The following is a 20,604-nucleotide window of genomic DNA, read 5'->3' on the forward strand; positions in this document are numbered from 1 at the left end:
CCTGTGCTTTACAAGGGATTATACCGGGACTCGGATACGACCAAGGTTTATCTTAAGAATTTCAGCTCCGTTCTACGGGGTATCTATATCTACGAAAAAAAGCCTCAAGTGATAACGAAATTCCCGAGAAAACGCCCGTATTTGCATGCGTACACCTCAATCTTATCGTACTCGCTCTAAACCAATAAATTCGACTCGATTGTTCCGAGCACACGCAAAACGAGAGAGAAAAAATGTCCAGTATCAAACTCTGACTGGCAACTCTTAAAACGCCATAAAATAGAGGAACGCTTGCACAAACTAAATTGAAATCTTGCGCGAACAAATTGACAAGCATGGAGCTCCGTAATACGACTTTCCGTGTGTATAACGACGTCGTCAGTTACGTACCCCTTTACTCTCCGCCGCGCGACTATTTCGCAAAATTCAGCTCGGAAAAAACGTCGCTCTGTCCAGCAGCTGGGGCACAAATAAATAGCTTCTTATCTGGGTCTTGCGCAAAAAGCGAACGCATGCATATCGAAGCCGCGCGTCGGTGACAATGCTATGACAGCGACTCAAAGAGAAATCGCTCATTCAAGTGTCGGTCGCGCGACTGGCCAATGAGAGCTAATATTATAGGTCTTTTCCGAGAGACAACACAACAACAACAACAACAGTAGTATAACGCGCGCAGGCTTTATTTCGGCGAACCGGGAAACCGGAGCAATAACGGTCGCGGTCTCGCTTCGCGAATGATAACTGCAGTAGTATAGTGCGATTTTCCGATTAGAGAGAGAGTGAGAGAGAGAGAGAGAGAGAGAGAGAGAGAGCTATGCTGTGCTATGCAGCTGTGGTTGTCGGTGGTATTCCGTGTTATACGCGCCGGCAAATGAATGGCTTTTATGTGGAGCGCCAAGCGAGTATTTCGAGTTGTTTATAGCGTTTGGCAAACAGATCGTGTCGTGAACTTTTAAGACGTAACGCGGACATTCGTACAGTAATTAACGCATTGCTTGGCGAAAACATTTAAATTTTTCACAACAATTTCCTCGATGAATTTCCTTCCAACAGCTCACGCGTCGCGGCAATAGCACCTAGCTCCATAATCTAAACCATCCGCATTTGACACGGAATGCCCCATAAAAGGCAGGCATATACGCCAGGCGTCGCGGCCATTTATCCGCAGCCGTAATGCATATTCAGCAACGAGTAGCTGCATACAACAAGGCTTCCATACACACACACACACACACACACGCGCGCACACACACACACACACACACACATACTCGCATAGCCTCTGGAGCTGAACTATGCGCGTTACACGAGACGGATCATGTCTGCACGCGTGGAGTGTTACGCTCGGTAACCCGGCAAATGTCCCGCGAATCGACACGAGAGAGCAAGCGAGCGAGCGGACATTGATCTGGATTTTGTTTTATTAGTGCGCAAGCCGCTACCGCCGAGCGGAGAATTATCGCGTGCTCGACTATGCCATACAATATCGCGGAAAGAATCGCTCTTTCTTTTCGAGACTTTCGTTGAATAGTGTATACCCCGCGCCGCACACTTCTGACTCCCGTAATTACGCCGACTACTCTGCGAGTTTTCTCTATTTTATAACGTTCTAATCGAAAAATATCGGGAAAACTTAATTAAACGCGCGAGCTCGCGAGTTGCCCCCCGACAATGCTCTGCGCTAATTGAATATAACGCTGCCGGTATAGCAACAAACCGAAGCCGCAATTACCTCATAATTGCGAAAGAAAGAATAATATAGATCAGCGGCCCGATATGATTTTTCTAATAAAAGAAAGCGCGGAGTTTGTACAACGAGCGCGCGCGATTTACAGCGTATATTTCAAGCTCCCTTGAGAGACCGGCTGCAGTGATTTCACTTGGAAATCAATACGGAAGTCCTCTGCTGCTGCACACTCGCTGCGCGGCGCTTATCATTTTAATACGAGCTAAGCGTACGAGATAGTTTCACGTTTCGCTAGCTCCGTTATATATCCTAAAAAAGGAGATGGATTTTACGTCGCTGCGCGTATACAACATAATACGAGAAAAGCCCGCGAGCACTTTCCGTTTCATCGAATCCGCGCGTGCGCGCACTGAGAGATACCTCTCTCTCTCTCTCTCTCTCTCTCTCTCTCTCTCTCTCTCTCTCTCTCTCTCTACTCTCGTATCACGCGAGGTATACACCATGCATACACACACTAATGCCTCGCAATAGGAGAAGAAGAAACGCTCATCATCGCAATTTTCGAGTCTTCCGAAAACTTTCGAAAAGCATCCCGAGCGCGCGTGCACGCAAAAGCGCGACTCTGTACATACGTGGATAATTTTATAGGAAACGCAAAAAACACCGTTAAATACACCGAGATGCTACCGGGCGAAAAGGAGGCGGATCGCGCGCGCAATAAGAGCGCAAATTACGCGCCGCCGAGTGCGAGACAAAATGATAGGCGCGTTCCGACGAGCAGAACACGTCGTCACGCATCGTAGCTCCCGCCGGCGCTTGCGGAAAAGGGAAAATCTCCCGCGATAAGGAGAAATACTCCGCGAGGAAAATATGAAATCATGTTGCGAGCTTCGATGTGTACGCGTGTGGAAAGAAGGCATAGTGTGCAACGCGCTCGTGCGCGCACGTGCTTACGAAAATGCGCGAGCACAAGCGACTGCATAATTCGCGGGATTGTTTGTTACTGCATTTTTCTCGACTGGCAGTATATAGCATAGCCGCTTCTTTTTGTGGAAATGATGCGAAACGGCTTTTGTTTTTGAGCGCGTCTGCCGCTCGCGTTGCGGCACGAGTCGCGTTTAATGAGATGCGCGAGAGGATTGTTAGTTATAAATTAGATTCTCGCAATGTTATTTTGAATGATAATGAAAAGCCAGACGTTTGATGCGGACTGTTAGCTAAATGAAGGATTGTAAAGTTTGCGTGTGGTGCGGTGTTATGAAACTGGTTTGCGACGCTTTTCTTTAATTTCAAGTTCAAAATTTACGATAACGCGTTTTCAAAATCAAACACTATCTAGAAAGTGAAGTTTCACGATAAATCACGCACCTCTTGCATGTGTGCAGTGCATGCGAAATAAACATAATTCATCGATAAAATAATTCACTCGAGATTCGATTTGCTCGCTTATTACGTGTACGTATTTGGTTCGATCATAATTCCTAGAAGACATATTAATCCCCGGCATTACACCCGTGCGTCCATTAAATCAATTTCTTACTACAGGGTCTCCTCCTGAGCGACGACCTCCTCCTTGCGAGGTAAACTGGCTGTCCCCTGGCGTTGTTACCACCGGCAGCGCCGCCCCGCCTCAGTTGAGACTTTCTTCTGAGCGGTCGCCTCCTCTGGCCTGGTCCAACCTCCTGCTGTCTGTTGACGCCACTGGATCTCTGACTCTCCACTACCAGTACCACGGAGCAGTTCCTCTTCTCGCCACCGGCGACGTTCAGACTTACCGCGTCCTTGCCGTCCTTCTTACTGCCACCCACGACCAGTAAAACCCGCTCTGGTTCGTCGGATTCACTGGAGGAGGTGCAACCGCAGCGCTGGTTGCTGTTGTTGGTGGTGGTGATGGTGGTTGTGACGACGTTTCGACCAGCGCTTTTGGCTACGAATCCCAGGAACTGACTGCTAGCGAAGTAGTTGCTCTCGGGAGGGTTGACGGGTTTGGACTTGTCGCCACGGTACTCTTCGTAGAAGATCTTGTCCTCGTTAAAGTCGCTGATCTTGGGTTTGAGAGATGTGGAGCTGGCCAAGCTGGAGACCAACGACGAGGAATCGAGGTTCGAGCCAGAGTCGGCTTTTCGAGGGTTTAGCGAAGCCTCAGACTTTTCCTCAAAGTCTCCGGACAGCAGAAGCTTCTTGTCGTCGAATTCGTCGGACAGGTTCGAGTCGTTGGACCAGTTATTGGATTTGCTGTCCACGTTGTCAGCGTCTGATTTACCGTCATCCTGAGGAAGGTAACGGACTTCCCTCCAGACTCTGCCACGTTGGCGGTTGGATCTTCGCCTTTCGGGTGGTACAAACCAGACCGGACTGTCTGGTGCTGGACTAGGCTTACTCGTTGTAATCTTTCGTCTTCTGGACGTGTAGACTGGTCTTCTCCTGCCACTTCCTACGTTACTCCTCCTGGATCTTCTGGTAGAGGTTGACGCGGCTGCGGTTCGCTCGAAGTAACCTTGGGCGCTGACGCTCGGAGACGGCTTCATCGGAGTCGGCCTCTTGCGTCTTCTGAATAGACCATTTTTGGTGGTCATAGCTGCTGACTTCAAATCAGTCGTCAGTCTGGAAAAGGACAGGGATAGGCTAAACCCAGAAGCTCTGGTCGAAGTTGTGTCGGTTTTGCCAACGACCGGTTTGTCAGGTGCTGATACCGTTCTGGAGATAACGCTCCGGTCATTGTACCTATCCTCCAGACTGGACTCGACGCCCGGATTCGAGGACAGGGAGTAACTGCTAGTGGCTGGAACACTCGGTGGATCCCGCCAACGAGGAACGGCGTTGACGGTGATAACGTTGTTGGACGTTGTGCTGTTGTAGTCTTCGGCTGTGCTTCGGTTGTCGTACTCGTCCACCGCTTCTAGGCTGTCGAGTTCATCCCTCATTTGAATTCTGGACTGCGATCTAGGCAGCTGAGGGGACTTATCCATCTCGATGAGCACCGACGAGACCTTGCAATTGTTCTCGTTGTCCTCGTTGATTTTCCTCACAGGAGACATGGCGAAGTTTTGTTTGGCGAACGGACGCTTCTCCTGCGAGATGTATATCCTCTCACGGGAGGAGTCGAACTTGGAGTCACGAGAAGAGTAAGAGTCCATCTTGTACTTTCGGTCTTTCAAAGAGTACGAAGAATCGATGTCGTTGAGCCACTGTCCGTAGACTATGGTTCCAGCAGGAGTCTTCCTTTTCACCTTCATTTCATCCTCATCATCGTCCTCCTCTATCACTACCTCGTTGATACCGAAGACCTCAACGTCATCGCGACTGATCCTCTTCTCCTTTTTCTCGTCAACGTCAAACTCGTCCGAGACATTCCCACCACCTCGGACCTGAACGATCGTCGGTCCAACAACCTTCTTCGTCCTAGTACGGGATGACATCTCAACGGTGACCACCGGTGCAGCGGCCGTGGTCTCAGCCAAATCGCTGGCTTTCTGCAACCTGGTGCGTCTTTTACCTCGATCGAGGTAACTCTTCCTAATGGAAATGCGCTTGAAGGACTCGCTGCGCTCGAAAGACGGCTCGTGGTCCCGGTCCTTCCTCCTACCGACGAGCCTCCTCAGATTCTCAAACGATAACGTCCTCATTTTTCGCACTGTCACTTATGCATGTATGTGTCACTTTGCACTAACAAAAATCACGTTCATTCCAAGCGTTTTTCATCACCGGCCGTCGAATCACTTCCCTCACTAACGAGCGCCGCCGCCGATGCGAGTTTACACACACGACTAACGAGCGATGACCGCGCGCGTGGCTCGCGTTTGGGCCTCTCTTTTACGCTTTCTCTTGAGTTGCGAAAAGCAGCGGCTCGCTCATTCCTAACGAGCGATTTTGCCGATTCTTCTTCCTTTTTCACCGGAGAGAAATTAACCGAGCGCGGATTTTAAACTCGCGAACGTTTCAATTTCGGCGGGTAATTGAGATGCCTGCGATCGTCGCTGATAACGCTGGTTCGTTACGCAAGAACCAGTGGATTCTCGTGAATGCAAACGTCGAAAACTGGACTCCGAGAGCGTTATCTCTTACTTATCAGCCTTCTATCTTTCTATCTTATCTCTCCTTCGAGTCTTTGTCACGCTGTACAGAATTTGGTTTCCTAATCATCTCGAAAGGCCGTTCTTGCCTCGTAACGAGCATTTCATTATTTCAATTCCTCGGCTCTCGCTCCATCCTGCCCTTATTCCCGGCCGGCGAGGAGGAGAGTCTGCAATTTTCAATCATCCGCAATACCCATGAAAAACACGATCCTCTCCGAAGCTTCTCCTCCTCCTCCTGCTCTCTTCTTGCTTGCGGCTCTTATCTGAGCGATGCGGGCATCATCATCTCTTGCTCTCGCCGCGAATAATCCACGAAACACGCAAAGTCTCTTCACCTTCACTCTCTCGGCTGACTTTTTTCCCGCCTCGAAGATTACCACCACGCCGGATCCTTATCGAGCCGCAGCATCTTCAATCGCGTTTTCGAGCTTAATCTCTTCGACCCTGGGCATCAGGCCTCGAATTATCTCCTGCTGCTTCTTTTTCCATGCATATCTCCCTCTCGCGCGTTTCTTCTTATTCTGCAAGGCCTATCGGAGCGAATCCACGACTCTCTAGGTCACGGGTATTGTGCTCGCGTACTGCAGTAACAACAACATTAACCGGCGTTTGTTTTTATTTCGCAAGCCGCGCGAGAGAGTCACTCCCGAAGGGGCATAACTCGCGCATCCCAAAGAGGACCGAGAGAGCGCCTTCACTTTCCTCTTGTTGCGCGCGTCCTCTCCCCCACTCGCGACTCGCCCACGCAGAGTCGAGTAGGGGCACTTTTTCGGAGCGTCGAATTACGCGGACTTTTCGATCTCACTCGCTTTTTCTCCTCTCCTCCCGCCTTGATCTGCTGCACAAACTGCCTAACGAAGCTGCTACGCTCGGCTAACGAACGAGCTAATTAAGGCAAACTAGCCGTTTCTTCAGCGTTTCGTAGCCACTTAGTTGCACAAACACAGCAGCAGCAGCGGCGTCAAAGGAAGACAGAGAATTCCATTCGAGATTCGATCGGGCGAATCCACAGGAAGAGGAGAGAGAGAGAGAGAGAGAGAGAGAGAGGGAGAGAGAGAGAGAGAGAGAGAGAGAGAAAGAGCGAATTGCGCCGTTCGCCAGCCGCCACCTCGGAGAACGCCGAGAGACCACTTGCTGCTTCCTCCTCCACTTCTTCTTCTTCTCCTTCTTCTTCAGTAGAGAAATACGCGCGAGGTATTCTGCACGTGATCCTCCGAATAAACAAATCGTAAACTCTTTTTCAGCCGATTTTCCAACCGATCTCCCCCCCACCCCCCCCCGCCCTTCGAGAACCGGTCATCCACCGAAAAGCACCGAACTGACGACCGGTACCAAGCGAGGATCGACGATCTGTAGGTATTCTGATACTGTGCGGTAAAAATCGGCACGACGATCGGTATACACAAGCGAGCGGCGTGCGTGCGCGGCTCTCGCGAACGAGACGCGGCACTCGACTGGCGCTCGGTGCTATCCTTGCCTGCTGCCGCACCGTCGCGCGCGCCGCGCCGAGGAGGTAAGAGAAGGCAGCGGCGAATAAAAGTCGTGACACGGGAGTAAAGGCGCGCTCGCGAGAGGGAGAGATAGACCGTGTATATAGCTATACATGAGAGAGGTGTACACACGAAGAGAGAGAGAGAGAGAGGAGTGGTGGCATGCCGTCCGTCCACTCTCGCTGCTGCAGCAGCATCCCACTCTTCTCCTTCCCTGTGCTCGCGGCCTCTCTCTCTCTCTCTCTCTCTCTCTCTCTCTCTCTCTCTCTCTCTCTCTCTCTCTCTCTCTCTCTCTCTCTCTCTCTCTCTGCCGCGGCTACTCCTGCATTTTCTCGTCTGTCCTGCGGCACCGCTGCTGCTGCTATCATTTTCTTTCTTCCTAGGCGAGGGATAATACACCGAGTAGTCTGGTATTAAGTTAATGCGCGCGGGAGAGTGCATTAAAGGACGCGCGTCGGGGAATGCCGATCTTGTTTTGGTGTGTATTGAGATACGTCTCTACTTTCTTCTTGTATTTTCAATTATACGCAGAGAGAGATTTTACACACCGGCGGTGGTAGTAGTGCGCACGATGATTTACCGTCCGAAAATTTTCCGAACTAGTCTGACTAGTCCTGCCGGCGGGCGACGACGAGAGAGAAATATGGGAACCGATCTCTCTGTCTCTCTCTCTCTCTCTCTCTCTCTCTCTCTCTCTCTCTCTCTCTCTCTCTCTCGCCTCCACACATGAACATACCTCTCTCTCTCTCTCTCTCTCTCTCTCTCTCCCTTACCTCTTTCTATACAGCCCGTCGAGCTGCAGTAGAGAGCCTTTCATCTCTTCCTGCTTCGTTCGTGTATACATATATACAGCTCGACTCGATCCTCTATGTACCCACGGTACGTGTGGATAATACCTATCTCCGTCTATGCCTCGTACGCTTCTTCTTCTTCTTCTTTTCCCTGGTGTATACACACCAGTGTGCGCAGCGTTCCTCTAAAATGCCTCCTTCTCCTCTCGTCACCGGTTTATCGTCCGGCTCTCTCTCTCTCTCTCTCTCCTGCCGCCCTCGGAGGTTTTCTCCCTGTACTCGCGTGTATATATAGGTATATACACGCGTTGGCTCACCGAGACTTGTGCGTATAAGACGAGTTTCTCGCGGCTGCGCAAACAGCAGGTATAATGACGCGAAATATACCCGGGACCAGGTGGTTATAATTTGGTTGTTTCTTTCGATTTGCACACACGGCTGAGGCAAAATTTTTCGAGTTTTTAATCAGGGGACTCATCGGGATTGGCAGAGAGGCTGCTGCTGGGTACAATTTTGCGAGGTATCGTTTACGGAGAGAAGATCGAATCGCAAAAAAGACTGCATACGCGTAGACAAGTGAATTTTGAAAGAGTTTAAATGGTAGAAGAACTGTGGACAAAAATAGTAAAGCGCACTGGCGTCCAAACAAGGTCGTCGACGTGTTTTAATCGAGGCGTTACAGTACTCGCGTCGGTAAACACCGTCGAGCTATTTACGATTATCAGCCGTTTATTCATCCCTGAATAAGTTCCTTGAGCTCGCAGATAAATAAACAAGCGAACGAATGATAAACGAATAGCTGGCGAAAATAGGCAAAGGAAAGAAGTATCTGCACCGCGCGCGGAAAAATTCGAAAGGATTGATAGATAAAGAAAAGGGCGCGAATAGTGGTTTCTCTCTCTTTCTCTTTCCTCCAATCTTCGTACGTTTTCAGCTTTACCCATATTATTCACGTATGCGGCTCTGCTCTCGGTGCGCATATCTCGTTTCCCCACTATCTCTCCTCATGTCGCTCCTTTTTTACCCAGCGTCCTTGTTCCTCCTTGTATATTCTATTAGAGAGAGAGAGAGAGAGAGAGAGAGAGAGAGAGAGAGAGAGGGGGGAGAGAGCGAGAGAGAGAGGAGGCTGTGCGTGAGCTCGGCCCTGCATTCCCTGCGCGCTTCTCTCCCTTATTTTCCTTTCCCTCCTTCTCCTCCTTCTTCTCTGTTTGTTCTTTCAGCGTATACGTACAGCTTCGATTCGCTGCTTTGATCTACTCTTGGCTTTCTTTTCGATATCGATTCCTCCGACTGCTTTTTGCCTCTTGCGTCATTCATGCAGTCAATTCGCGATCAATGGAAGCTTTCCGCAAGAGTCACGCTACGGAGAGGATAGGATTTTTCGTTTATGTATATGTGCGGATTATGCAAGTGGTTTCTTGCCCGGGTGTATGTGTTTGTGTGGTATAGAAGAACGATGAAAGTAACCAGATTTGCGCCGATCGTTTGAATGCGATATCCTCGCTAATTACTCGATATATGTATGCATCGCGCTGTCTACAAGCTTTTTAGGTAAACATACCGTTTTAAGTGAGCTTCTGTTTTTCCGACGTTTGTGTGGTTAGAGTATATTTTCGTATTTCATCGTCTGCGCCAATTAAAAAAGATCTATTATTCATATCTCCGAGAGCGGCAAAACCACTTTCTAGTTTTCATCGATCTGTCGTAGTTTTTGTGTCTCTTATTTCTGCGTGTATATTCTCACCACTTGCTTCTTTTGTATATCATATACAGCGAGTTCTCTCTTGCGCATCTATACCCGTACGCGTATCTATAGCCTTGATCTCTTCAACCTCTTTCGGATTTTTGCTTTTCCCTGCGATTCTCCTTTTATTCCTCAGTTTTTCTCCGTAGGGTCAACTCCTGGCTACGAGTTTGGTTCATTTTTACGTAGCCTCTAGTTATTAATTATTTATTAATATACTTAGACAGTTATAGCATAAGTGGTCCAAGCATCAGGTCCGCGTCTAGGCACTTTTGGCTTAGGTGACGTACCTCTATAAATGCACTGGACTCGCAGATAGAGATAAGGGGAATGGGATAGCACCTGCGCGCCACCTATACTTGCTCAACCAGAGACACAGATAATTTGAGCAGCGGGGAAAGGGCCAATCCAAAACTGCTTTATTTTATTACTCATTATATACATCGCTATCCGTCGACGGACACAGAAATCGCGAAATTAAGTTTGGTTTCTCAATTTTTACTTTTTGAAAATGAGCAACCAATTACCAATCAGAGGCTATATAGAATCTAGAAAGAATTCAAAGCAATTTAATAGGAGTTGGAGATAAAACCAGGCAATAAAAACTTGCTCATCATTAAGCTAGGAATAAAAAATTCCTTAAAATATGCAAACAAGCAAATAAATACCTCCCCATCATATCTATAATATAAGCAATATTCGCCGATTCTTTTTCTCTCCTTTTCCATCCAATTTTTACCGCTTTATCTCAATTACCCCCCCCCCCCATCTCTCTCTACTTTATGATCTTTTGCCGGCAACACGCTCTCGCCATCTCCGTTCCTTTCTTACATTCTTTCTCTCTCTCCCTCTTGTCATCGCAGCAAGAATAAAGAAACTGCGCGCACCGAGAGAAAGAGCGTACATGAAAGAAGAGAAAAACGAGACATTGCGCAGAAGACGTTGCGGCTCGATCCGCGAATCATTACGCCAGGACTTTTTGCCCGACTTCGTTTTGGGACCTCTGGGCGATGGATGCACGGCGGCCTTGAAAATTTGAATAAAATACCGCCGATCGGTGGCACTGATTGCGGACGAGCCGAGAGATGAGCTGCTGCTGCTGCTGCCTCTGCCTTGAGCTGTGGTTGGCGTTGCGGCGATAAGATCGGTTTTATTGCGGTCTTATTGGAAGTCCTTGCGGGTGTGTAGCGTTTAATAATCGTAGTTATGGTTGGCGGCATTTTATGGAAATGCGATGGTGTACGAGTTGGTGTTTCTTTTTTTCTGTACAGTAGATTTTTCTTTCTTAGAATGCGCGGGATTAGTGTGATTGGAATTGAACCTCGTGCAAAAATAACGAAGAAAACATCTTTGCTTATGCGCATACTCTGATACTTCAATTTTCATAAATTATCATTGTAGCCGAGCAAATATGCAATATTGATCACAAGATTAGATTATTGTCTGATATTCTTGCATTATTTGATTTTTTATCATATACTTATAATTACTGTTTCGTATTAGTTATAATGTCAAAGATTATTGATGATCTTACAAAATCTTTTATAAAATATAAATTCTCAAGAAACTCAGTTGAAAAACACAAGCTATACCGATAACGAAGTCATTGATAATTTAATGCATACTCAACCGTACATTCGTTTAACAAACAACCCACTTTGATCGTGGCGATAAATCTGTAAATGTCAATTATCGAACTTTTGCTCTTACGGTATAACACATGTACAGACTGTATATAACTCATATTCTCAACATTTTATTGTTCCCTGGTTAGTGTAATACGAAATGTACGGTACATAAACGTTCTAGTCCGCCATTGTTCAGTATATCGCCTTCTCAAAGACGTCTTATGACTTCCAGGCCCCTTTCGAATGAAAGACGTCTTTGGTACATAGAGTGAGAGCAAGCAGATAAGATAAACCCCCAGAAAAGTCGAAGATATCTTACGAATAACTTTCCAAATTGTATATCTGTATCAGACCCGACGAAAAGATTTGGTTATAAGAAAAAACAAACTTATAACACAGTCATTACAACTGCAAGCATTTAGTCGTAATATTATATCAGCATAGGCAGTCGACTTTTACCAATTTACATTTTGATCGATCACCTTCCTACTGCGCAACATCCAAAACATTGTTCCTCTCAAATAAAACTCACGGCCGTATCAAATTCCCTCACTGCGCACATTATGAACAGTTAAAACGCAGCCGGTGAATTATCACGTCGTTTCACCGTACACGCATCGCATGAGCATTCGTTCGCCTACCCGTATTCTCTTCTCTCCTCCGATATGCGCTTCCTCACTTCCTACTAATAACAATGATCCTTCGCAGTCATCCCCAATTAAAAATCCCCACCGTTTTTCCACAGGCGACGCGTAATCGCAAACGAACGCGGAAAGTAACGGCTCGTCTGCTTACACACACACGCATCTAGCGAATCGGCTTATCTATCGCGAAGCATCGAGACACGCTTGCATTATACAAAGGCGATGACGAGAGAGTACATAGTTTCGACGACGTTGACACTTCCGTCGACGGTATGAAGAGAAAGATAAAGAGTAAGAGAGACTCGTCGTCGAGAAGAAGGGCTTCTTCCCCGATGCGCTGCAGTAAGGGAGAGAACGGATTTATCGACGCGCTGAGCAAGAAGCGGCCGAGTATATCATATGTAGTAGCATCGAAGACGCCTCGCTGTCTTCTGGAGTCTGCTTCCGGGAAGCCGAGGCTCTTCGTCTTTAGTTTTCTCTCTATAGCTCCGCTCTTTTTCCGTTGCTCTATCTACATCGCATATTCCGTTCTCACGAAGGGTCGCTTCTCTCTCCGAGTTTATAACGGAGTTTATGTTGTGCATAAATGCAATGCGACTCCGCGGCTACTGAGCATTCGATTATGCGTACGTTTGAGCAGCGCCTGTATTCCACCTCGTTTTTATTTCACGTTTCGATTTTTTTCGGGTTACCAAGCGTTTGTAGTGTGATGAATACTTGCATACATCTGGGTTTGCTTCAGTGGAATGTTCCAGACGAGACTGTAATGCTATACACAAAAGCAAAGGATTTGATTCGACCGCATCTTACGATTGTATGACGGAAATTCTTTTTTATTTACTTGAACAGTTAAGTTTTATGTTGGAAGAGAATCACCGAGTGTGTCCGGAAAGCTGGATGCTAAAATCATAAAGTCAAGGCAATCTCGAAAATAACGCGTCATTACGTAAACGGATTCAAAAACGTACATGTCATATGACTCTCCACAATAACAGCTTCGATATTACGTACACAACCGGCGACCGTAAATGTCGTTATCTTTATAGGAAGTATCATAAAGAATATACGAATATTTCTAATTTCAATCTCTGCATTCAAAAGCCCCGTGCTTAATTTATTCTTTACAAATGAATATTTTATCACCTGCGCACGCAGGATAACGCAAAAAATCGTATTCCTTGTCGGTTTGAATTAACCGTTCTGATTGGCTTGATCGATATTTATCGAGCCGGGTTATTGTGATAAATTATTCAACGTCTAACGTTTCGCTGAACCGCAATGCCGTCCCCTTTGGAATATCTAATTCATACGCGTTATAAATTATTAAGGAGTCAATGCACGCCTTTGTATTATGATCAGAGAAATATTCAGATATATATCTGTCGTTCAGGTGTTCACAACGAGAACCACGAAAAATAACGTGTCAATTACCACAGGTCTTCAGGCTTCAGTTTTTATTACGCATTTTAAATTTCAACAATTACGTCAAACGAAGAAAAGCTAATTCAACAATGCAAGTGTGTGTCGACAACTCTCTCTGCACATGGAGCGAATTTTGTAATCCCTAATCTCCTCGCATATAATATCCACCCAACGCAGAAGAGACTCTCAAGATTGACGAAATTTTCCAGATTTCTATTTCCCAACTGCAACTATAGCTGCTCTGCACGCACTTTAGCAAGAACAGTGCAAACAACGCTAGACTCGTGAAGAAGCAGCTTTTTTTCACGTCTGCTAAATTGACTCTACTTTGCGCTTGATATTCACACTTTTGCTTTTTTCGCCTCCATAATCTCGCGCCGTCTCGCGTAAATATCTAGAGCACACTGGTAACTCAATCCCATTCTCGAGTGTTTTTTGCGCTTAGGAAGTATATAAGGAGCGAAGACGAGAGAGAAAAGAAGACGAAGAACAAGAGGAAAAAGTCGAGCCAAGGTAACTGGAGGACGTTTGCTTTGTACGCGTGCGCACACACAGGTGGCCTTGGACGATAAAAGTTCGAGCTATGCTGCAAACATCCTGCGTCAATAAGCTTGAGCCGCTGCGACACTTTTGTGTGAGGCAAGTAACCGGTCCTCCATACGCCTCCGCGAGTGAGAAGTTTATAGGTTAATATATACACATGGATATACGTTCCCAAGAGCAGAAGAAAACAACTGGGTGCTGATTGGGACTTTAATAGATACGTGTCTTTTGCGTAATTGTCGCGTGCTCTCGGTCGTGGGTATTATTGAATACGACGATATTTCAAAACAATTTTCTCTTTCGTGATTTGTTATGTGCACTTTGTGGAGAGAGCTTAGTGCGATAGAAATTCTTGGGTGTCGAATTTCGCCCTAAATAGTATCTTTATACCTGCGTTATCATACTTTAAATCTTATGGTTGCAAGATTTAGAGAGTCGGGGGCAAGTATTGAGAAAAATCTTTTTGAAAAATAGTCGCCCCCAAGATTGAAATTAATTGCGTTGTATAAAGTAAAGGTAGCAAATGTCGTTAATTTTTTTGTATTTTTTTTTCTTAAAACTGAACTGATATGTGGATTACCGCTACATTTTAAAGCAATCATCGTTAACTATCTCACATCTTCTTCAACCTAACGGCGTATTTTATTATGAGATGTTTATTTCGGCTTCAAAGTAAATTATGTAATTTCATTATAAAGATCTTTATTAATTAAATAAAACTAAGTACGCTCTTTGATTGCATGAATCAGCAGTTAAATATGCAAGATGATCTTACTGGGAGGAGAAATAAAAGAAGAATACCAGACTCTCATTCCATACCAGTCGATGATAATTAAGTGACGTGTAAGGAGATTGAAATAAAGATTACATGGATATCCATTTCAAGAAGAGTAAAAAACTTTTTATAATAAGCTTTATGGATCGGAGAGAAAGTTAAATAAACGAATTATTATGATAATGGCGGTAATTAGTACTTTTAGAAGTATTAAAATCTGCTTTATTAGTTCAATGAAAGCATTCATAAAATGTATAATATTGTGCATTATGACCATTGCGGGTGATAATTCTTCTAGTGTTTTCTAAGCTAACTCTGAAGAATAGAAAATCAAAACAACTTTTCTAATTTTCGAGCACATTTGCTAAATTATGAGCATTTTATATGAATTAAAAAATTAAGACTAATATGACACTAAGTAAAGTGAATTTTCCAAGTACACTAAACTTCAAGTTTTCTACTTTTCTCCAATCGCACATAACAACTGTGATAAAAGCCTGAATGACTTAATTTCTCCAACGACGACTTCATGGCACAATGAGCGCTAAACGTTTTGAACTACTTTTTTCTCTTCTCAAAGCGACACCAGCGTTATTAAATTTTCCATCAAAACGAAAGTATGCATTCGCGCGGCTAAATTTGCCCCAATAAAATAAAGAAAACCCTATCTTATACATTCCATCCATCAAACAAATTAAAAAAATCAGTTCTCTATGTCATTCTATTTTCGTGAGTTACTACAATATCACACAGTCTATTCCAATAGCAGCCTTCCTCTCATTATATCCCAGTCCTAACAACACGCCGAGGTGATTCATCTAGCGAGTCGAAGCTTTAATAAATCGACTTTAGCCATTTTTCTAGAACCAGCCGATTTATTAAACTGGATAACTTATATTTATTCACTCGTTTCGCCCGTACACACAGCAGTCCACGTGCCGCACAGTGAAGATTACGCAACGGCCGGCAAAGTTATTGCCCTTGTTTCTGGTCACGAGCGAACTCGAAAATTTTTCTATTATAAACTAGAAAAGAATGACGGGCGCGTGTGTACAATGCTGTTATGAAGCCCGTCCCCCTGTGAGTGCGCTAGACTGCAACAACCGTAGCGACAGATTAACCGGACAATCCGAGCTTTGTTGTTCTCTCTCGCCTTCCCCCTTTTGCATTTGATTATTGCTTGACTTCGCGACATTTCGACTGCTTCTGGGCTTCATTGTCTTCACCTATTGTTGTTTTACTGCTCGTGCTCTAGTTGCGATTAATGTATTAAATAGCGCATAGCTTTTGATCGATGGATTTTTTTCAAAATGTGAGTCTTGAAATAAAATCAAGTATCTGAAAGATATACACATCTCGCTATGTAAACAACAAAACATAATGAAGAAAGTGCTCTTCTTTTGTTACGGCTTCAATCTGCTCCTGAACCTTTTGAACTACTTTCCTACACACAGTAACGTCCGTATTACGTACTTCAGTATAGACATCATTTTTCATTACACACTAGCTTATAATATGGATAAGCCCAATAAAAAAACCATCAAACACTCCAAATTAAATACCTACCCGAGAAAGGCGCGAGCCACACACAAAACGGTATCAGATTTTCGAGCGGCGATCCGCCCGGTGTACGTATACTGCTCCCACTGACCCATTACACGTTTGTCTCTCTCATTAATCTTGCTTTCTTTTTTCCCTTCATTCTGCCTTTATTTCTCTCTCGCTCACTACTTGGCCATTCTTCTCCTTCGATCCCTCGGACACGTGCATCTTTCTCTCGTTGTGTTACACAATACGTATACCCGTACGCTCCTGGCTCGTAATACACTTTAAGTGACTCGAAATTACAAGAGCCGTCTTCGTCGTCATCTCGAAAATGAAATAAAACCACGAGGCACGAGTGAGAGTAGCTTGACAGGGCATCTTCTTGCTTTCGAAATTCAGCTGCCGCTGTGTAGTGTGCCCGCGCACGACGTAATTTATCATTGGCCGATGAGAGAGACGTAGCCTTTTTTGTACGGTATTTTTTCATTCACTTTTTTTACTCAGATTGGATTTGGGAGAAGGTATCTTCATTTGAGGCGGGAGATGCCTGGTAGCTATTAGGCAATTAGTCTTGAGTCGTGAGCTTAATTTTGGGGCTTAGAAATTGAGGCTTTACTTATTGATTGGGGGAACGATTCTTAACGATTTGTGCTGTCCGAGATTTTTTGAAATTGTTTTCGGAGGAGAATCGCGACGTAACCGGGAACCTTGTCAAAATAAGCAAACCGTATTGATATTCATTTTACAAAACCTGTTCCAACGATAATATTATTTTATTCAAATCGACCGTTGAAAATCACTTCTGTAACTGTCACCCAAGAAATATTCAACGTCTCGTTTCCACTAGCCGACATAATAAAATGTATACCTCTACGTGTATGAAGCAAACAGGTTGCAACGACCGAAATTCATAAATCAGGGCTTAATTACAGAAATCCGCAGAAACAGCGGCTTAAATAATACTTAATGCGAGATTTTACTATCCTTATCAGATCCGCCATACAAGTCCTACAAAGTTAATTCGAGATTACAAGATACCAGCGATACTCAATCAAAGCTTCGAACTTTATCGTTATCGCCGACTTAAATACCCTCATTAGACCCGCGCTATTTTTCCCACTTCCTGGCACAAGATCCTTCAAAGCAAGTTTCATTGAAACGACGCACTACAACAGGCGTCTCCGATAAACGCTATAATCGCCCAGACAAACGGGAAACCGCCAAGGCGGTAGTCAACTCGATGGCAAAAAATGCCTAGTAGATCCAGTGGAAGTGACACTTATACACTAAACTCGTATCCGCTGCCAGAGCTTAATGGCACCCGCTACATTTTAAAGTCTCTCGGATGATTTATAGTCCCGATCGATGGGAAATAAATCACGGCCCTCTCGGCAAACAAACTCGGAATGATAATTTTTTCCTCCAAGCACAGAGCGGAGAAAAAGAGACAGTCGCGCCTGTGCGTATAATACTAAGCTGCGCACAGCTGCTACACGGGGGTTAATGGTCTGGAAGGCGGGGAACGTTTTCGCTCGTAAACTCGCGCGTTAAGCAACGGCGGCGACAGATTACGAGAAAAGCCGCGAAAACAAAATGAAAAAGCGACGCGCACAGGCGAATCGCCAGGGAGTAAGAAAAAAGAGAACTTTCTGACCCACATAGATCCACAAGAAAAAGCTATTAGCTGCAGGACTTGTTATCGGCCGAGTATAGTGGTATGTAAAAGTACAAGAGAGCCGAAAATGCATGCCGATGTCGAGGAAGTTGATAAGAGTCGACAAGCTGGCAAAAAAGGTGCGAGGAATTTTTCGTGCGAATGGGAGCGTGCATATAGGTAAAGGTTGAATTTCCGCAGAGTGTGGAATGTTTATTTTTGAAGAGTCGTCACTGCACATATAGGTATTTTGCTTGTGATTCACGTTTGAATATATTGTGCACGCTACTGCGTATGAGGAAATGAGAAACGTTGAAATGAAATTAATTAATGGTTCATTAAACTTAATGCAGAAAGCATGCAGGTATAAGTGCGACATTGAATTATATGCACAATAACAATTATCCCAGCACATTTTTAATCGTGGAATTCGAAAAATCCGGCTATCTCGAATCGAATCAATCGACAGATAGATCTATCCCTTAATTTATTGATACGATTGATCAATGATACAGCAATTGATTTCTAATTATACGTGCGCAGTATTCCTGCTGGCGCAATCAGCGCTAAAATTATACATGACGTGATTGCTTGGTCATTTAAATAAAGCCCCTTCACCGCCCATAACCATAAGACCTGACTAATTGATTCTACAATATATAATACACTTCTCCAAGTGCATCGTTCATTCGATTCATCGTAATGAATTTCAAAATACAAACAACAAACAACATACTTTAATTTCTAACGCGAGAAAGATGCCTTAAGTGAAGTAAAAACAAAAGCCGATAACCAAGCGTGCGAGGCGTTAAAGGAAGGAGTCTAGTCCGAGCTCGCTGCGGTCGCGCCAATTGCGCCTTGCGACTTCCGACAGAATTAGTGTCGCAACTCCTCTCCCGCTCCTCTCTTTCTCCCAGAGCTCATCCTTTCCGCGCCCACCGCAGCAACTCGTCTGCTCTTTACGCGTCGTGGGAGAAAAGCCGAGAATTACAAAGTCGGCTTTTGTTTTTATATCGTTTTGCTGCCTTTATTGCGCTGCATTACACCAAACTTCATCTGCTTTTTTCACGTCGGTGAAAGTTTTATATATATATATATATATATATATATATATATATATATATATATATATATATATATATATATATATATATCCGAGACAAGGAGCCTGTGCTACGTGCCGTTCTTCGAGTTTTCGCTCGTAAAAAGGTAGATTTCTTGGGAAGAGCACGGAGACGCTCGCATATATTTTAGCTTTTATATGCCAGAGCAGTATTTTTACGTTGGGAAATCGAGATGTGTGTTTGTTCAAATGCTTTTTGTCGTGATGCAATTTAAAGATTCCACGTATAGTTAAAGTATAGAGTTTAAGTAGAAAGTCCAAAAATAAAACGCGCATTGCGAATACATTTTTGGCTCGGTTTTTGCACAGCTTGGAAATCGGCTTCGGATACATGTTGCGCGCGTCGGTAACCGAGAAAATTACAAGAAAAAACTGTAAAGCTCATGTGTGTAGCGGAATGTAAGAAGCCGTGCCGTAATAGTCGGCAAGTCTCTCACGCGAAGTTCCTCCTGTTTCAGGTGATCCTGCATACCGACCGTAGTTCCCTGTTTTATCGATACACGAACTATAACTTTTCGTAGAACTGTAACGATTTCAGATGATATAACATTTAGTTCGTCACGTGCATTTAATTGAATGAAGATAATCGAGCTGTGTGTGCGAAAGAGGATAGCGCTTCTAGGTATATGAATTATAAATATAATCCTATATATAAATGCGGTGATCTTTCTTATAACTGGATTCTCGGAACTCAGTTGAGAAATTTAATACAAAGAGTCTATTGACAATGCATAATGCCTTGCAAAGAAGGCGTTTCTTGAAATAGAATATGATGTCTGCTCTGTTGCAGCATAAACATGATTGGATACCTGCGAAAATTATTCTTGCATCAAAAATTGAAGGATCACAGTAAATTTCGAAGAAATCACGCACTCAACAATTTATAATGCAACAAATACAATTTTTTAACATTCTACAATTACAAATGTCACGTATAATTAAAACCTTCCTTTCACAAGTTACAGACAATGGCGCATAAAAGCAGCTGCACAAAACGGTATATACCGATAAAACAGGGATCTATACCCTCGCGCCGCGCTATCCATCCACCGCGTCGAGTAATTCAAGTCTCGCAACCTATAATTACGAAGAAGACCGAGCGAGAGAGAGAGAGAGAGAGAGAGAGAGAGAGAGAGAGAGAGAGAGAGAGAGAGAGCAAGATATACCGTCAAATCGAAAGCGACAGATCGCCGCGCGATGGACATCTGTTCATTCTCCTCGACTGGGGCAGCGCTGACGTCACGCAACGACGGATAAGCGAACGAACGTAACCGCGGCGCACTATGAATTGAGCTCTCGAGAGCAGCGTCGAGCAAATTTGCATAGGTGACGATCGAGCAGACGCGCCCCGTCAACCGGATTTGAACGAGGCGTCGTTTTTCTCTATTTTCTTCTCTTCTTCGTCTTCTTTCTCTCTTTGCGAACGGCGTTATTGTGTGCTTTGCACTTTGCGCACGCGAGGATAACCGGTGCTACTGCTGC

The 20,604-nt window shown here is 44.8% G+C and overlaps 1 protein-coding gene across 10 annotated transcripts in view; it reads right to left on the minus strand.

The window, feature by feature from the left end:
* LOC100117775 (disco-interacting protein 2) overlaps positions 1 to 20,604 on the minus strand; it is a 60,323-nt gene that overhangs the window by 30,390 nt on the left and 9,329 nt on the right. For 6 of the 10 annotated variants that reach the window (XM_008213957.4, XM_008213956.4, XM_016988868.3 and 3 more), the window contains exon 1: positions 3,228 to 7,214. The exons of the other annotated variants lie outside the window; for them this stretch is intronic. In XM_008213957.4, coding sequence (XP_008212179.1) covers positions 3,228 to 5,313 — 2,086 coding nt within the window. In that variant the 5' untranslated portion in view covers positions 5,314 to 7,214. Of the gene's footprint in view, positions 1 to 3,227; positions 7,215 to 20,604 lie in introns of those variants that run through there. 10 annotated transcript variants of the gene reach the window in all.

Source organism: Nasonia vitripennis, chromosome 1, assembly GCF_009193385.2.
Source record: "Nasonia vitripennis strain AsymCx chromosome 1, Nvit_psr_1.1, whole genome shotgun sequence".
Taxonomy (NCBI): Eukaryota; Metazoa; Arthropoda; class Insecta; order Hymenoptera; family Pteromalidae; genus Nasonia; species Nasonia vitripennis.